General features: G+C 44.7%; 1 protein-coding gene across 1 annotated transcript in view; it reads right to left on the reverse strand.

Moving 5' to 3' along the window:
• Positions 1–19,123, reverse strand: part of LOC311509473 (prostaglandin F2 receptor negative regulator-like) — a 48,438-nt gene extending 29,315 nt beyond the window's left edge. The window contains exons 1-5 of the mRNA XM_084574702.1: positions 18,540–19,123; positions 14,601–14,713; positions 13,096–13,354; positions 8,371–8,778; positions 5,974–6,399 (exon numbers count right to left, since the gene is read on the reverse strand). Of these exons, the coding sequence (XP_084430828.1) occupies positions 5,974–6,399; positions 8,371–8,778; positions 13,096–13,354; positions 14,601–14,713; positions 18,540–18,585 (1,252 nt within the window). The 5' untranslated portion in view covers positions 18,586–19,123. The remainder of the gene's footprint in view (positions 1–5,973; positions 6,400–8,370; positions 8,779–13,095; positions 13,355–14,600; positions 14,714–18,539) is intronic.
• Positions 19,124–19,627: the final 504 nt, after the last annotated feature.

A 19,627-nucleotide genomic window follows, 5' to 3' on the forward strand; every position in this document is an offset into this window, starting at 1 on the left:
GTCGACACAAATCGCTTCTCCCAGGACGGAGGGGAAGTACACCCCGACACCCTTCGAACAGATGTACTTTCAACATGACAGATTGCAGCTAAAACAACAGCTAATCCAGAATCGGATAAAACATTGATATGTGCACATTCAATCGCAGGAAGAGGCGCGGGGTCATATTCATTACCAGGCATTTTAAAAATTAAATATCCATCACAGTCGTTTTACTAGCCATCTTAAATTTTCATGCTACGCACCACGCTCGTTCTCAAAGTGCGAAAGTAAGCCGAGCTCGTCGCGGCGCCCTGTATAATATACAAAGGCTAAATAATAAATACACCTCAAATAATACATGAGGAAGTGTGAAAATCATGCCAGCATTTGCTTCACACAGAACGGCAGCAGTGGTTGAGTGAATGAAGCTCGGCGACAAGAAAGACGGAGACTGAACGGTGCAGATGCCACACATCATAAAAAAACACAAAAACCACAGACTGCAGCTTCATACAGCCTGTGGCTACGCACAGCCTCCTTAATTTAGCTGCTTTATATATCACCCAGGGATAGATTTCACTGAGGTTAGGGAACCGCTGCAGGAAGCATCTTAAACGGTTTCCTCGGGGAAGAAGAAGTCGTACGGATAATCCTGTATGAAATAAAATTGACTGCGGTTAACTCTTTTATTCGGGGTACGCTCACACAGAATATAGCCTAATTAAATCACTACTTTCATTGGGCACATTTTTGCCTTATAAATACACGTTTATATGGAGAAACGGGGGAGTCAGTGTCTTGCTCAAGGACTTTTAAAGGAAAATTAAACCTACTACGCTGAGAATAACCCTCAAAAAAAGCGGTTCTTAACATTTTTCAAGACCGTTAGCCTCAATTTAATTTCAATGAGAAATCCCAGGGTATCAATTGGTAATGTACACATAACTCACTAAATGTCTGATCAGCATTTCAACATGATAACCCTTTCAAACTCATGGAACTGTGATTCAAACTGGACTGTACTGTCTAAAGCAGTGAACCAACCATTGAGGGTCCCGTACTCTACAAATGTGCTGTCACGTCCATCTATAATTTATTACCACTCATCCTTTAGAGTGCCACAAGTGGCTGTAGTCATTGGGTGAGAAAGCTGGGTACACCATGGACAGGTTGGCGGTCTATAACATTGCCAACACAAAGAGACAAACATCTATTCGCCGAGCGTGCACGTTCCAAGCCGGCCACCACGTTCGAACCAAGAACCCTCTTGCTGTGAGGCGACAGCGCTAACCACTACTCTAATTTTAAGGTTAGGCTTACGACTTTCCTTTTTGATAAAGCTTATATTTAGGGCTGGTAGTCAGATGACACTGAACCAACCCTTAGCTATGCTGCTATAGGCCTAGGCTGCTGGCGGACGATACACTGAGCACCTGTCCTCTACTTTCCTCTCCCGAGCACCGAGCACCTATCCTCTAATTTCTTCTCTCCAACTACTCATACATTTAGTTAGGGCTAGCTCAGATGACACTGAACCAACCCTTAGCTATGCTGCTATAGGCCTAGGCTGCTGGCGGACGATACACTGAGCACTTGTCCTCTACTTTCCTCTCCCAAGCACCGAGCATCTATCCTCTAATTTCTTCTCTCCAACTACTCATATATTTAGTTAGGGCCGGCTCAGGTGACACTGAACCATCCCTGAGTTATGCTGCTATAGGCCTTGGTTGCTGGGGGATGATGGACTGAGCACCTGCCCTCTGCTTTCTTCTCTCTCACACCCGAGCTCCTATCCTCTAATTCCTTATCCAATTTCTTCTCTCTTACCACTCGTGCACTTGTGTGCTACTACTGTCAGCATGTTAACAGCTGTGAGTCCCTTCTCCTTCTCCCTTTCCATGAGCTGCTCAAGGTTTCTTCCTGTTAAAAAGGAGTTTCTCTTTGCCACCGTCCCCTTAGTGCTTGGTCTCGGGTCACAGGCAGGTTTTGTAAAGCATCTTGCGACAGTTTGTATTATTAGTGATGATAAATTAAATTGAACTGAACTAAACTGAACTGAATAACAAGGTCAAGTCTCAAGGGAAGCATGTTACCAAACCAAACTTCCCCGAGCCAGGATGTCACATGTCAGGCTTTAATCTTCATTTTGATCTCCACCAGTTCTTGGGCAGGTAGCATACAGTTGAGTTTTTTTTTTACTGAACATGTCCCTACATAGGCCTCACCTGTCAGCTGGGATACACTGTCCCTCCAGGGTGTCTGCCTCTCCTGTCAGGTCATGCTGGAGCATTTCCAGCTGAGCGGGGGTGTGACCACCTCCACCGACTCCTCTCAGTGTGGAGGAGCAGCTGACTAGCACAGAGGATCACTCATAATAACGAATTCCTCACTGTGCCGTGGCACGAAGCCAGCAAGGCGTTGGGCAGGGAGACATGATGTCAGCTGTTCGGTTTCTCCTCAACGCTCAAAGATCATGCAGTTAACAAAGAAGCCGGGATCTTTGTACTGGAATCGGACGAGGAAACGGCGGTCCTATCTTTAAGATTACACGCATCCTCTGTTAAATTTTAACCAGGTAACTGTGGTATGATTCATTTAATAAAACACCTTATGCATTTTGCAAGCCGTGGGTCAGAAAATCCTTCAAATCCAGCCACTGTGACGGCAAATAAAACATCAGGAACAGCTGTGAATTATTTCCAATGTTCCTGTTTTCTCAAGTCCAGCGACAGCGGCTGCTACAGATGGATATTAAAGTTAAAAAAAAAGAAAAAAAAAAAGAAGGCAAAGCAGACGGCTCTGAGCTGGGCTGCTCCTCCAGCTGGGCCCAGGATCAAATGCCTTTGACTCATATACCTACACCGGATGATGGCTAACACCTAATTGAAAGCAAACTGCTAAACTAGACTGGAAACCTGGCAGGATGTCTCTTTTGTGGCGTGTTACACAGACACAGGAAACCTGGAGCACAACATGTGTTTGTCTGATTCTGTATAAAAGAACTGCAGACGATTAAATCCTATTTTCTACAGTTTACTATAATGACTTCCTGGTTAAACATTGACCTACTGTACATGACACAGCCGGTCCAAAAGCGGACTTACAGGTGTACTTGCTTTCAGTTTTATTTCCAAATGAATCAGCTTAGATCATCTGGATAACCTCAGCACTGAATTACACACACACACTTACATTCAGTGGATTATATTAAACACTTCGCGTGCAAAACAAGCTGTCCCCTTTCTTGAGTGAAGCTGCTCCTATGACAATAACTCTAGCTGACAGAAAAACATGCACAGGGGAAGTGTAGCCAAGGGTGAGCGGAATAACACCCCCATTGACTCTCTGTGTTTGCGTGCGCTGCCGTGGGGAACTCCGAAACAAGTTCCCCAACTCTTTTCTTTATTATTTTTTATTTTTTTGCACTTCCCAGTAGGCTGAGCTCATAGCAACGCAGGGGGCAACCTCAAGGGCGCACATCAGCGGAACGAGAACCGACCGGTTGGCAACGCGCGGAGGGAGACGCGCAAACACACGCAGGACTTTGAGCTTAAGAGGATGAAATGTACGAGCTGCGACTGTATAGTCAATTAGGAATGTTGCGCCCATGGTGCCATGGTGTGTGTGTGTGTGTTACAGCAGTAGCATGGAGGAATGTTTACCCCCAGGCTAAAATGTAGGAGCTCCACCAGCCAGCTAGAGCAGCCTCATACCTTCAGTATGTGGGACACACAGAAGACAGTGTTTGTATCATAGTATTTACTCTGGAGAACTGGAGAACCCCCCCCCCCCACACACACACACACACAAAACAACCCTGGTTTGACTCGCACATGCACGCCAAAGCAGAAGTATGCGAGATAACGTGAGCACTTCGTGTACACATAAACAGCACAACAAAGACTGATAAAAAGGTTCTTGATGGGGCGGTTTGATATATCAGGATTGTGGCGTAGTGGCATGTGTGCCCTTAAAGCCTGGTTGGTATTTCTAAATGTAACACGGATCCTCGAGGCTTGAGGAATCTTCATAGCACGAACCAAAGCTGGCTGCCGTTTTAATTAAAGGCCGCTATCGCCGCCAGCGGACACACACCAACCCTGTTTCGATCCAATCAGACTGACTTCTTCTTCTTCTTTGCAATTGTGGATTCCGATTGCCCAGCTATACAAGAACTTTTCTAACCGTTCTTAAAAGGGAGCACAGCGTTCTCCATTTCAGGGGCTCAATGAAACCCTTTATGCAGGAATACATAAAGACAAAAATGAGCTTTGACATCGGCCACAACGTCCGCCCTTGCAGGTGGAACTTGTTTGCTTCGCCAAGTCTCCAAGCTTTGACAAATTTCTTTTTTTTTTTTTTGTTAAAGCACTGCAAGCCACAAACGAGACTTTTGCTTTATGTCTGAACGCCGCCTTTGTCTGTTTTTTTTTTTGTGTGTGTGGGTGTAGCCAGACTAGAACCTGGAGAGGTCTCCTCCTTGAAACTCAGCTGTGCCAACTGTGTCGACTAGTTGCCCCTTTAACTAGGCGTCCGCCAACGAAGCACCAACAGGCTTTTATTGTGCTTCCCTTACCATTATATTAAGGGGTAAACAACCAACTACAAACTGGAAGCAACTAATTGAGGAAGCTGAAAAGTCCAATAAATGTTATCAGGTTTCTATTTCATGCCAGTTACTCGGTACTCATCTTGACTCAAAGTCCACAGAGGGAATACGGCACCACAAGGCGTGCCGACAACATCATAGCCGAGAAACCAGTCTCCATAAAATATCATTAAAGATCTTTTATTCTCTCTAAATCAGGGCTTAAAAAGGGATATATAAAAAAAAAGACTCATTGCCACCTCCCTCAAGTAAAATAGCACTTCACAGTTGACTTGAAACTTTTATCCGCGAGTAAATGGACCAAAACACTTCCAGGGAACTCCCCAAACCATTAAACGCAGTACAGTAGTTGAAGGGAAAGTGATCATGCAACGCGTTCTTATTTATTCACCGCGTTTACTTCATTAAGATACGGGAATTGGGACCTGGAGGAAAAACTATCCAGCTGCGGTATAACAGCACGTCCTCAACCACGGGGCTCTCTTCGGTTAGAGCCAACACGCTTCTTCATTACTGGGCTGCAACACAACAACCGTTATGTTTCCAGTGAAGGAAAGTATTTTGAAAAACCATTACCCCGGCCAAGAAATAGATTTAGCACTCAACTCCCGGTAAGACCTTCCAACACGTTTGACTGAACGTACGATTTTTGCCAATAGGCTCCAATCACTGTTGTTGTTTTGTCGCTTACTCTTAAAAAAAAAAAAAAAAAAAAAAGGAGAATTGCCCTTAATTTGACTTTAAGAGTCTAATTCAAAAAGAAGATTAAAAATGAAGGCATGAATGAGCATCCCATTTTTCCCCCCATTCTGTTTATTTAGGAGGAGACAAAGAAACTAATTCCATAACTAATTACATCCAGCACATAACCTTGGCAGCCAGCTAGGCTAGTCTAAACTGGAGAAAATGCAACATGATGTAAAATCCTAACACACATGGAAAAAGGAGATAGACAGACAGAGAGACAGACAGACAGAGAGAGAGAGAGAGACCACCCACCATGGCAGTAATTGATTGTTGCTCTTTAGAAGCAGGATCAGAGCATCGTGCGTGTATACCCACAGACACACACCGACGACGTACCCAGAGGTAACAGAGCGCCGGACGGGCATGACTAATCAATCGTTCTCGCAGCAGGAGTCGACAGGCCGACTAGAGGATTAAAGAGTTCCCCCTCGAGACTCCACAGCACCGTTACACGTCCACACGAGATCACACAGAAGTCCTTTAAGATTTGATCGCTCCAAAGCCATGTCAGCCTCCACATACCTTCACAGTTTTTCATTTCTTAGTGTGTACTCGTGTAGTCTCTCAGCTCAGCTTCATTCATCATTATTTAAAAAGAAACATCCGGCAACAACGGAAAACAAACTTCCACTCACTGATCTCCGAGACCTTCACCGTCACGGCGTTGGACGTCTTCTCGGCCGCCATGTGCCACCTCCGCCCCCCCTTCTCGACGAAGGCCCGGACGCGGCACGCGTACGCCCCTCCGTCCGCGCCGCTCACCCCCCTCACCCCGAGCCTGTACTCCCCGGCCCCCGTCCGCTCCAGGCTGGCCTCCCCGCGCCTCCCTTGCGCGCCGCTCGCTGGCGCCGACGCGTTGGAGACCACCACCCCGCTGCGCTCCATGGTGATGATTTCGCGGCCGTCGGCCAGCCAGGCCACCTCCAGGGCGACGGCGGGCAGGTTGTCGGCGGCGACGGAGCACAGGAGGGTCAGCGCCTCGCCGGGGGTGAGCAGCAGAGACGGGGAGGGGGGGGAGGGGGGGGAGGAGGAGGATGAAGCCTTCGCGGTGAGGGAGTGACCTTGAGAGGACAGAGACAAAATCAGTCACTTCATTCAAATGAACACGTTTATATGTACAGGAAATGATTTATTCGGCATAAACATGATCAAACAGGTGATTTATAATATTAGAGACATAGAGGAATGTGTGGCCATGCTCTTTAAGCAGAGAAGACCTTTACAGTAACCCAACAGTTCGTTCAGGGCTTTAAACGTGGTCTCCACTAACAACAGAAACGGCAGAATGTGTGGAGGAGTCTCTGTATGGTGTCTGGGAATGGACAAAAGAGACAAAGCCCACTCTGTTTGACTTTTCTCATCCTCTTCACTCAAGTCAGTGAGTCAATATGAAGCGGCCGGGACACAATGGGCCCCGAGACTCATCTCTGGTTTCATTACAAACCGCTGGGTGGTTCTCCAGCACTTAAGAGGATATGGAAACCCGGGAAGATGGAAGATACGGTGACCAGAGCAACCGCAATGATCGAGCGAGAGTGTGTGCGCTGGGGCCTCTCTCTATGAGGACGGAACAAGGCAGGGAAAGAGAGACAGCGAGGGTCGGCAACCTCCTGGGAGAGAGCGGGGCAGAGGGGAGAGAAACTCCCACAGAAGACGGAGAAGTCTCCCACGTCTCTCCGTCATCTCATCCATCACTCCATGTCAGCACAGTAAACATAGTAACCTCTTCAATCAAGATTCACAAGTGGGATTAGAAGGTGATCTATGAGTCCGTCCCTTGTTAGATGCAAGCAGCCTCCTGATTATCTTAATACGTCTGGCGCAAATCACATAGATGTAGCCCATACTGATTACTACACTGATTACTTAAGTGTGTTGCTGCATCTTGTGTACAAGCATAGAAAATGATATCCTCTGAGCTGACTCCACAGTTTACACTACTTTACATTGACCTGCGTTAAGTTACTGGTAGGTCTTTAGTCACCAAATAAAGCTATGGCCGTATGATGTTGCAGTGATTCGCAGTGATGTGCAGACGCCACTTGGGTGACGGCGTCACGTCTGTAAATAAGTCTGCAGTGAGCTGTGGCGGCAGTCTGGGGGTGATAGGGTTACAGGCAGCTTCAACACATGTGTAAGTGTGAACCTGGCGGTGCATATATTTTTACTAATTAGCATGTCCTATTTTTAAGGCTTCAATGGCGCATGCATCAGCGCGTCTGACATTATTATAGAGCTATAACGAAACCAATGTCAGAGAGGCAACTGCTCCTGGCTGAAGTGCCAAAAGCTGCAGTTCCATGAATGGCCACACGAGGCCTGCTAAAGTGTCTAACTTTTCAACAGAAACAAATGTGTTATGGCTGACCTAAGAATAGTTTTGGTCCTTATAGTTTATCTTTTCATTTATAACAGCTGTACGGGAAGGTGAATATTTATGTCACTCGTTTGTTAAAAGTTATGCGTCATGCAGGGCGGGACCGCTTTGAATGACAGGTGGTTGATGCCTAGACGTCATCCACCCAGCTCAGTTCTATTCACACTCCACCACTTTGCTCATTTTTGAATGGGCCGGGAGTTAGGAGTAGTTAGGCAGAGCCAAGATGGCGGCCACCGGATCAACCGCGCTGCGCTTCAAAACTACTCTTCAGAAAACCTGCGGGTGATGTCATGGAGGGTTAAACCAGTCAATGGTTTAAATGCACTTCTACTAATTTAGTTTAATAAACCACAAAAAGTAAGTAGGCATAAAGTAAATCTATATAATTAACTAACTAGCTAACATGCTCACAATGACAATGCTAACACATCCTGGTCACTATCTTATTGATTACGTAATCCAGGCATTTTGTTATACACCAAAATGATGAGCCAGAGCTACATCAGTCAGAAGAATTTATCATGATTCATCCTCAGGGAACCATGAACCTGTGATTCATTTCATTAAACATTTGTTGAGATATTCTATGCTGTTTGATAGCAACACTGCTTCTACATAATATTTCTACTGTAGCTCCTTTGGTTTCTCTCACCTGTGGGAGTAACAGCGACAGTTCCCATCTCCTTTGTATTCTCCACGATTTTTATCCATTTCCCTCCATTCTCATGCGTCCATTCGGTTCCGTTGCATTCGTAACTCCCATCATCCGACGTCGTCGCCCTGGAAATCACCAGTTCAAACAATCCATTCCTGCCGGGGACCAATCTGATGCCTCCGTCGGCGTAGCGGCGAGCATACTTCGTCCCCGTGACCACCTCCCCCTGAGGACCAAACGTCAGGACCTCCTCCGACGTCGCCCCCTTCTTCACCGACCAGGTGACGGACAGGTATGTGGGGTGGGTGAGTACCCGGGTGACGTTGCAGGAGAGCGTGAAGTCACTTCCCTCCGGGACGACTGGGGGCGGGGCCTGGGGGGACACCTTGAGGGTGTTGGGGATGACTGACGGGAAAACAAAACACTGTATGAATACATTTATCACACAGTAGCAAGCTGTAAAGACACTAAACACATTAATACCAAAGACGAGACATATTTAATCATCTTAGTGCCATTTGTTAGATTCTTTGCTAATAATATAAAGTTTAAAGCTCCCTACAGATAAAACAAACATGTTTGAAAGCAAGTGCATGCATGGGATCGTTAAAAGTGACAGGCATAAATAATGATGACATCCTTTCTGTTGCACAGTATTTCAGTTGTAGGTTGAGTCAACAAAATGTCTCTTTTGTTATGGTCTCTGGTTGAAGGAGAGCGGAACGAACAAACACCTCCAGATAAAGCCGTAAATTGGTGATTGCGTGCATGAAACACACCCAGAGGAATGTTCGGGAAGGTTAATGACTCGCCGGCTCAGGTAACCTAGTAAACTCTTTCTCTCTCTCCCTCCCTCCCACACCAACAGATTTAACGCCACTCTTTCTTCCCGGGCTTGTTTCGTTGCAGCTCAATGTGACAGTCGAGCAGGTCCTGAAAGAGCAGCCTTCACCTAAGCTTTGTCATGACGCGCTCAAAAGGAGCACTCATGAGTCACCCCGTTCGAGGAAATTAAAAAATTGGGGGAGCTTGCGACGAGCCGGGCGTCCTGTTGGGAGCATAACTTTCGCTTTCAAACGCACCCGCAACAACTGCAGATGAAAACAAGTTTCACCTCTGCTCTTCGCAACGGGGAAAGGGAGGAAGGGGAAGGCAGATGCTTTGATGAGTGAAGTGAAGACGTGGGGGGTTAATAACAATGCTGAGTGGCAATCTCAGAGTGGGGTTTGGATGTCTGCTGAGCACAAATTACAGGCTCCATTTTATCACCAGCGTATTTGAATCTTCTGCATAAAATGCCACCAGATAGATGGAAGAAAGCCTGGTGTGTGTCTGTCTGACCTCAGGTATGATATCAAAGATTAGCAATCTTATTATTTTAAAGTAATGTTAGCTCTGAACTATAAAGAAAAAGTACTTGGTGAAATGTCCATGTTGGAAGCTAATTCTAGTCGTGTTACAAGTGAATCCAAGAGGCGACAGATGGTTTGGACTGAGAGGTGCGTCGCTGTGCATTATGGGAATTACAGCAATGCCACGTTTGTGTCCTGTGGGAAAGACTAGTTTCAAAGCCTGGAGAGAAAAACTAAAAACAAACACGTTTTAAACAGTAACTACAGCCTAAAAATAAAGGCCCACTCTCACCAGTCTAATGATCAGATGCACATTATTAAGGTTCTGCGACACTGACGGTGTGAACTGGAGCTCAGGCTAAACCAGCGGCTAGCGCTACCACAGACACCTCCCTGTGGGAATGGAAGTCTAATGTTTCCTGCAAATCATGTTTACCACGTTGATGACAAAAGACGCCCTTTTGATGGTCCCCATGAGTTTATAAATGGATTTTTTCTGATGGCATCCTAGTTCATGAGTTGTGATGCGTCCGCTAACGTGTTCAGAAGTGGCAAAAGTGGATGCTGAGTTAAAATATTCTAATTTAGTTCAAGTTTTCTTTGTAATTTTGTAATATGTGTGAGGAAATTTAATATTCCTCATTCCATGTTCTGCTTTTGAATTTCCTACATTAAGTTACACGTGTGTTAGCTTGCTAACCTGTTAGCCTGCTTACCTGTTAGCCTGCTACATGCAAGCAGTTGCCTAGCTGCGATGTTACGGCTTGTGTTTACACCTAAACGCCTAGCATTTTGCATACGCGATATCCAATACCTCACAATTTCCATTTTGAAGGCTGCGTTAAGCTAATGAGTTCCTTGGAGGATGTGGCAGAGGCTAAAAACAAACATTTCCGGCCCTGAAGGACAATTGTCAGACCTAGTCAGATAGCTAACTGGTTTTTATAATACGTGTACTGGTTTTCAACCCGAGGCAAATATCTTTACATGAATGGTTACAGGAGAGGGCAATATGGCAGGTTTTGTTCTGAGTTACTCAGAAAACTACAACTCCCATCATACATTTAGCTGTAAACTAGACCCTCGTAAATTCACACAATGCTACATTGGCTACTAGCATGTGTCTGTTTGCAGCTAGATCACATTAGAGAGTGAAAAACCGTGTAAACATCAAGATTACGTTTTTATCACAGATGGATTTCAAACAGTTTAAGCGCATTTTATTTGAATCCTTGAGGTTAATACTCTCACCAGTAAGACCTGGAAGTGGAAGTTAAGAGTACACACAGAGCTGCTTCTGTGCTGCAGTGATCTGAGTGTCTCTGGCAGATAACAAAGGCAGTACAAATAATCTGCGCTTTGCTCTATCAATTAAAATTAGCCTGAAAGGAGTTTTCAAAACCCTCAGCGACCTCTACTTTACTTGATTCTTACGTAACCAAACAGCCTCCGTGGGGCGATGGAGGGTGTGCGTGCGTGTGTCTGATGACTGCGGCGCACATGTCTCGGCTGGTATAAATCTAACTCATCATCTCTGTTAATAAACGCCTTGTCGGTGGCAACCACTCTCTCTTTTCCTACAACCGGAATCACGCTATTCGCTAATGCATGCGCTCCACATGTGCACGACCATCTCCCCTCGCACATAAACAGAGCTGCCTAGTTAATTCGGGTCTAAATTTAACAAGGTGTCTGGGGATCCGTGCTGGGAAGCTGCTGAACATGATGGTGCATTACGGAGCTAACTAACCTACTGTCAGACAATGAAGGCTCTTTGTGATTTCATCTTGTCAATGTTCAGCAATTAAATGTTCCTTAAATCAGCCCTGATGATTCTTTTCCAAATATATCGTGAGTTAACATTGGATTTAAACCAGCGATTATAACAACCAGCCTGAAAACAGCGAACAGAAACCCAATTAGAATCAAAGGAAGATGCTGAATATGTGTTTCTTTGTCAGAAAATAGGACGAATTAAAACAGTGCACAGTGAGAATTCTGGATCCAAGTAGCAAAACAGCTTTCCACCCTAAGTCTGAAGGGCTTATGTCTACAAATAAAACTTATTTCAGATAAAGGCAGGTGTGTTTAATGTGATCTGGGCTGGATTCATGAGTCCAAGGTCAAACATGGAGAGGAGCGGCAGCATTAATGCACCGTCTACTTAAGCCATAAACAAACAACAGACACTTCGAAACTGCAACTTCGTAGTTCCTACAACTGTCGGAGGTGGCACATCCATTTTTTTTTTGTAGCTTCAAAAATCCCTTAGAGGAACCTTTAGTGACATGAGCGTACGTGAACCGGTTGAACACCTGAACGCAGCACGAAAACCACCATTTAAAAAATAAATACACCTCGTGAGCCTCATAAAGGTATGAGTCTAGGTCTGTTGGTGTACCAATTACATTGAGAAGGCAACCTTCTTCTTAATGTTTTTCCCTATAATAATCAATGATATTTTATGGTTAGATTGGGTCAACCCAAAGTGCTTGGCAGATGAAAGGTAAATACAGTGGCATATAAAGTCTACAAGCCTTCCCCCACCTTCATCAAATCCAGCAACACACGTGACTTTAACACTCACGTTGTTTTCAGATGGATGAGGAAGTGGCATGCTTGTCATTATCAGTTACGAGGGGGTTCATGCAGGGTCAAATCATATCTCGCGTCTCGTTTGACTTGCAAATAGAATACACTGTGACTCCCAGTTAACTTCTTGTAAAACAAGTTTGTGGCTCATCATGTTTTGTACACAGACGATGGTTTATATATTCCCACCCTGCTGTGTTGGCCTTCAAGAGCTGCTTCCATTACAACAGCGAATATACTCTACCGCCAGATTCAACTGGAGCACTTCTGCAATGCTAATTCTATGTAAGAGGTTTAATTAAACATTCAAGCCCTAGCTGCTGGTACTGCAGTAGATACTGTTATAAGTTGAGGAAAGTTACACCAACTATTACAAACCGTGGCCAACATTACACGCTGTTTAAATTTACATTTCTCCCAATGGAGTTCTTCATTACGTCCCGTACGATATTTATATTCTACTCTCAGCCTTTTTGTTTCCAAATCTCTTGTCTCCCTGGTCCTCATTTGACACAAGCCAAGTACTCCCACCTGACATCTGCTCTCCACCATGAGTGTGTTGAGGTGTGTCTGCGCCAAAGCCAAATTATAAGCCAGTAATTGTCTCAAACCAGCGGGGGTGGGGTGTGTGCAGGAGGATATATACATGGTCAGTAGAGCATTAGTAAGGCATGGGGATAGCTGTTAAATGAACCAGCACAGGCTACTCTTCTAGGACTTCTCGTCTATTATAACTATATACACCAGTTATGGCTTATTCATTAAGGAAAAGACATACCAATGAGCTGGACCTGGGCCATATAGTTGCCACTGATGACTGAGTCGGTGCTCGGCGTCTGACACCAGAAGTAACCGGCGTCCTGGGCCTTCACCTCGGCGATCTTCAGCTCCGCCTCGTTGTCTCTGAGCCGCACCACCGAAATGTCACCAGACGCGACGCGCTTGCTGAACGACTGGTGGGAGAAGCTGGCCTCGAAGGTGGAGATTATCTTTATCTTCGGTCCGTTAGGGTCCCTGGACATCTCCCAGTCGAAATCCTGCGGAACACAGCGGGATGACGGTGATCTGATTGGCGTGTTAAGTCAAAAACATATTTGCAGCATTCCACCTCTGAGGTTTAAAAGAGTATCTCCACAGCTTGAGATGAAACTATTTTTAAAATATGACACTGGACATGGTAGCAGAAGGAAGGTTATTCATCCACCCATCTAGTATCTATATGAGCTTATCCTGTGGAGGGGGTGGGGTGGGCCGGAGGCGATCCCAGCTGGCATTGGGCGAGAGGCAAGGTACACCCTGGACAGGTAAACAGTCCATCACAGGGATAAGACAGATGGACAAAACAGCCCATTGCAGGGATAGCAAAGAGAAACAAAGTGTTTGGCCTGTGTACACCTACAGCCGGTTTAGAACCACCAGTTAACCCAACATGTTCGTCTTTAGAACGGTGGGAGGAAACAAGAGGACCAGGAGAAAATCCATCAATCAATGGATGCAACATTGGCATTATGGAAGCTAGTTGGACGTGAGCGCTTATAGGTTCTAGACCAGAAAAGTGTTAGTGACACTCTATTTTGTCCTGGATGAGAGTTGGCCAAATTTCCTTAGTAATGTGTAATCATGGTCCTCAGAGGATGAACCTCACCTTTTCCCAAGTGTCATGATCAGCTCAAAAGAACCATAACATCCAATATCTATCCCTAATATAACATCCAGGAGCTTAACAAACAATAAAACAATAAACTGATACTCTCCAGAGGATGAACCTCTGTCAGCTCTGTAGGAGACACATTCATAACAGCCTACATCGTTACCTAATACTCACACTGGGCCTCTTTGATGTATTTTTAATACAACAGATATGAGGTACAACTATTTCCTGATCCAATTGGAGCTCCCCTCCACATCCTGTGAAACAGAATTCTAAAACAACCCAAAACTCATATACACACACCAATTAAACAGCTCTCTAATTGCAAGGGCTTTTGGGACCTGGGAATGAGATAATAAAGCAGGGAAAGGTTGAGAAAGCCTCAGATGTGAACAGTAGAAAGAAGAGTCTTGTATCTCATAAGTTCCTTTACCCTTACTACTGTTATACTAGCAGTAGTAGTATACGACTATACTAGTAGTAAGTTTTTAGTCAGTGCAACATATGGGAATTCTCTACTAACCTAGAAAAAAAAAGAGTGCAGGAACCCAAGGTTGAAAATATTCTTCCAAAAATACTGTTTACTTTTATTTGTCGAGTGCATTCATGTGTGATCCACATATGGAAATTACCTGCTCACGAGGTCCCCCGTAGTCATTGACCTCACATCTGATGGAGACCGCCTGACCCTCCACCCGGATTAAGGGACCAGGAGACACAGTCACTACACGGGCTGAGCCCAGGCCTTCAGGGGAAAAGACAATATATTTTTTTAAAAATTACAGTCTTCAACAAATAAACAAGTCTGTGTTGTGCTCAAGGTCTGTCAGTGTTAAGCGGCTCTGCAGCGGCAGAACCACGACCAAGAGACCAACACATGTACACACACAGGGCGTGTTTAAACTTGAGTGATGCATTGACAATGGAGGTACAGATGACAATGACGATGACGGTGCTAAAACCTGAATTGCATGTCCAATTCACCCACGCCCATGTTATTTACTCATGTTTATGACAGGTTTTACCCAAGTTTATGACAGGTTTTACCCAAGTTTATGACAGGTTTTACCCAAGTTTATGACAGGCCTCCAGCAGACTAATCAAACAGAAACAAAACGCATTCGAGTGAGACTCAGACGTATAAGTGACTTTCTAATTCAGTTTTGATTGTGTAACACATAACGAGGGCTGCTTTGAGACACTGACACGGTTTACTTCTTCCTCCTTCTCAGAGGCTGACATTCCAGTTGAGACGAGCATGTAGCAACACAGCAAAGTTGGGAGTTGCTCTGTTTCCAGGTTGGTGAAACCTGGCTGCACGCCTCCACAGACAGTGTTAACAAACTGCTCTTTTACTTGTGTTTAAAAGAACATTCGGAAAATAACAATGCACTAAATACAGACAGTACCAATTAAGAAGAAATGAAATCTGACATCAAAGTCGTTCTTGTTCTTGAGGTTATATCTAAAGGTAATCAATTTTAGACTTCCTGTGTGGCTCTTTCTGTTGAGATATTTAACACGTGACATGGATTGCGTCACGCCGAGGCCGATCAAGTCAATGTGTCTAGAGTTTCTTAAGCCTGGTCCAGCAACTGCAAATGTTTTTTCTCATCTTATTTCTGTTTTGTTTTTTTTTATCTTGCCCTGCCGCTGTAACACCTAAATTAAACCCTTGTGGATCACTGAAGTCTTATCTTGTATTATTTATCTCATGTACGACCGAGGAGTCTGAGAGGTCTGCAAATAAGACTCGGGTTTAACAAGCGTGCTCCGTGAAATGTTCTTGTTCAGTCCATCAATACTTGAGAGTTCATCAATAGAGCTTTTGGCTTTTAGCCTAGTGATGTGTGTGAGTGTGTCTGCTGAGTTTGAGCTTTTTCTCTGCTAAGTAAGTAACAGTGAATCAAGAAGCATACAAAAACCTACGGTGTGTCTGAGATCAGCATCTCTGTCAGGACTCGTGGTCTTTGGTTTAACTCCTTTAAACGTTTGACGCGTCGGTCTCCCGGCAGCTACGACCCGACGACACGGCGGTGAATTATTTAACACTTGGCGGGCTGTGATGTCAGACAAGTGTGAAGCTTCGCATACTGCGACGGGGATGCTGCTTTACGTCACGATAATATGAAACGTTCAAATCAAGAGGGACATCTTGCGGTTCAGCCGAAGGGACTTCTGAACGCTTGGGTCGTTACATTCAAATTGTAAAACCGCTTCCTTAAAATTTATTTTTAAATGTGTGGGGTTTATGCAAATTATGATTGTCTCACCGCAAGAGGAACAGACATCAAACTCATCTCGGCAGAGCTGAAAGATTTCCCGCAAGTTTCCTTCACTTATTTGCCTAAATGTACATTTTCTGCTTCCAAATCCAGTTATTTAACTAATTTAAGTGTGACGACCATGACAGCATGTCTGTATTCTTAATCCTAGAAGTGTGTTTACAAGAAGTGTTTGTTTTAAGCATAGACTGTATATTAAAGATGGGCCACTGGACGGATGGATGGATGGCTGGGTCACAGCATAGGTCATAAGCTCCACCCACTCCATGTTAGTGGATGGGACTTAAACCAATGATGGTTTCTGTCATTTTAGGCAGTTAATATAATACTGATGCATGTTCAAGTGTCTCTCGGACCATACTACGCAGACTCTGCCTCCAAACAAGATGGCGCCGCCCATATCCCTGGAATTTTAGCATCAGTTTGACCAACGGAAGGAGGCGGAGAGGCATCATCCATATTTATATACAGTCCATGGTTTCAAGGCTTGAGTTAATGGAGCCACATCTGTTTTAAAACTTTCAGAAGCACATTTATGGAGTTTAGTCCTGAAAGAACCCAGTTGGGTTTCGGTGCATTTTAAACAGCACTGCTGACCTAGTCTGAGGCTCATTAAATAAACATAAATGGCAAAATCGTGCTTTTATTTTCTCCTCATTTGTTCCAGAGCCAGAAGTGGAGTTTTCTGGTGCACTGTATGTACAAAGTAAAACGGTCAAATCATGTTTCAGAGAATCAGTAGCCTCCATTGTCATTTAGATGAGTATATTAGCATATTTCTGCCTCGGCTCTAGAGACACATTCGTGTATATGAGAACGGTTGTAAAAACCTTTCCTTTTCTCCCTTCTCAGTGAAACAACAAACATGTCTGTGATACGCTGCAACATAAAAATATCAAGGCAGCTGTCATGTGTCAAGGCTGAATAACAACAAAGAAGTGTAAAAAATGCAAATGCCCTACGGGTTGTTACAGGAAAGGAAATCGGAAGTCTGGTTGGTGACATTAAAGGAGAACCAAGAGGCTGCTTCTTCCTCCTGTGAGCCTGAATGCGTTCACAATATGTGGGCAATCCAAGACAGGACTGTCCTCCGCAGGGACAAGCTCGGGTCACGGAGCAGGTTAGCAACGTCTTGAGTCTGTGTGCTGCCAGAAATACACCACTGTCTGAACCAAAGTGTAATGAACAGAGCCTGCAGTGAAGGAAGTGATTTCTATATTATGGCTACTTTCCCGTGTGCACCGTGCAGAAATGCACACCGCGTGAGGGCTGGCGACATTTGATCATCTTACGCTGCACTAATTTAAGCCAGGTCCCTCGCACACATACGGGAGGAAGCCCTGTGACATTCACCGCCTGCTCATAAACACATGGCAACTTCACAACTCAGGTAGGCCCGTGAACAAGCCCTGATTTGTTCAAGCAGTGGCCTGGTCCTATAAAACCAGAGCTAATTAGTCAGCCTGGTTTGGATGGGAAAAAAAAAATACACAGCTACTTATGTCGGCTAATGGGCCTTGATGGGAGTGCAGTCTTCTAGGCTGATCACAGGTTGAACAGGACTGCATCTATTGTCCTTTCCTTTACATTTGTCAGTTTCTCTATTAAATTGGAGAAATGTCCTCCTTATTTGTTCCCTGACCAAGCTTAAATTAGCTGATCAACTTGTCACCCATTCAAATGACTTCATTACATTAGCTAAACGCAACTGTGTACTAGTTAATACAAGCTGACAGTCATTTAAGGGGGAAATGGGACCAATTCTCACAAGAAAAGATTATCGTGCCAAACTCCATTTACCAAAACGGCCTTTTTAAATTATTTCTATTACAGCTCATTGTTTAAATTCCTACACAGTAATTTATTGATAGGTTTACAATGTTTTGAATCCATTCTTTAATTCGGCGTAGTTCACTTCAACAACCGACACCTCTGTTTCACTTAAATTTTAAGTTTTTTAACCGGCTCGCTTGTTGCACTCGAACGCCTTGTTCATGAAACTCCACAGAGGCTGGCTGCAGCTAGCAGTTAAAAAAGTTTAAAATGCATTCACAATTAGTGTTTTATGATGGATTTGATGTATGCCGAATTGGAAAGTGGATAGTAAAGATACAGAAAAAGCTTTAACTGGTCTTTTAAGAGGTATCTGCGTGTGTCGACATCAGAAAAACTTTAAATTGGAAGATTTCAAAGCCGGGTTTAATATTGGCTTCTCCATACTGAAAAATGCCGACATCTGTCGTAGTTAATTAGCCATCAACAGTCAAGCAAAGAAACGTCTCTTACCGAGCATTAAAACACTAAAGGCGAGAGCGAGGAGACAGTAATCCATTTCCACTGATCTCTTATTCCACTCCTGTCCTTTTTCCTTGATGTCCCCTCCGTTCCCTTTGTCCTGCCTTGGGGTAAAACCTGTCCTCTCCCGCCGCTGTCGGGCAATCCAATAAAACTCTCAGATCTGTGCGGTCGATCCGCGCCGCACACCGGGCGGAGCCGCAGAGCAAAACGGATGCACACCGCGGGTCTCTTAATCCAGTGAAACCAAGTCCGAGTCCCGGCAGGAGCGTTTACATGCTTCACCCACACCGATCCGGTTTAACGCGTGTGTGGAAATGAAACTGAGACAGACAGAGAGAGAGAGACTGAAGGAGAAGAGGGAGCGAGAGAGTGGCCGGAAGTTAGGTGACGGTCTGGAGGAGGAGAGTGGAGAAAAACTGGGAGGTCCCAGGTGGAGAGAGAGAGAGAGAGAGAGAGAGAGAGAGAGAGAGAGAGAGAGAGAGAGAGAGAGAGAGGTTCCCATATCATTGTTGCTCAGCCACAAGTTTTATGGCGCAGATATTAGTCTTTATTACATGTCAGGTACTTCCCTGTGAAGATATGATGGATTCCTCCTTCACACACTTTAAATGAATCCTGCCCGGCTATAAATCTCTGAGTGGTTGGGGACCAAATAACATTTAGACTGAAAACTTTTATTAAAGAAGACGAAGTAAGAAGAAGAAGGAACAGGAGGAGATGGTGGAGAAGACTACTCAGTGCAAGAAGCAGCAGGAGATGAAGAAGAAGAAGAAGAAGAGCAAAGTGAAGAAGAAGAAGAAGGAGCAGGAGAAGAATGAGATTGTTTAGTAGGAGTAGAAGAAGAAGAGGAGGGGAAAAGAAAGGAGATTGGGAGAAGAAGGAGGAGGGTATTAAGTAGCCTAGTACAAGAAGAAAGAGCAGGAGGAGAATGAGATTGTTTAGTAGGAGTAGAAGAAGAAGAGGAGGAGAAGAGAAAGGAGATTAGGAGAAGAAGGCAGAGGGGGAGAAGAAGAAGGAGCTTATAAAGTAGTAGCCTAGTATAAGAAGTAGTAAGAGGGAGCAGCAGGAGGAGGAGG

Source organism: Chelon labrosus (genome assembly GCF_963514085.1).
Source record: "Chelon labrosus genome assembly, chromosome: 24".
In the NCBI taxonomy this organism is placed as follows: Eukaryota; Metazoa; Chordata; class Actinopteri; order Mugiliformes; family Mugilidae; genus Chelon; species Chelon labrosus.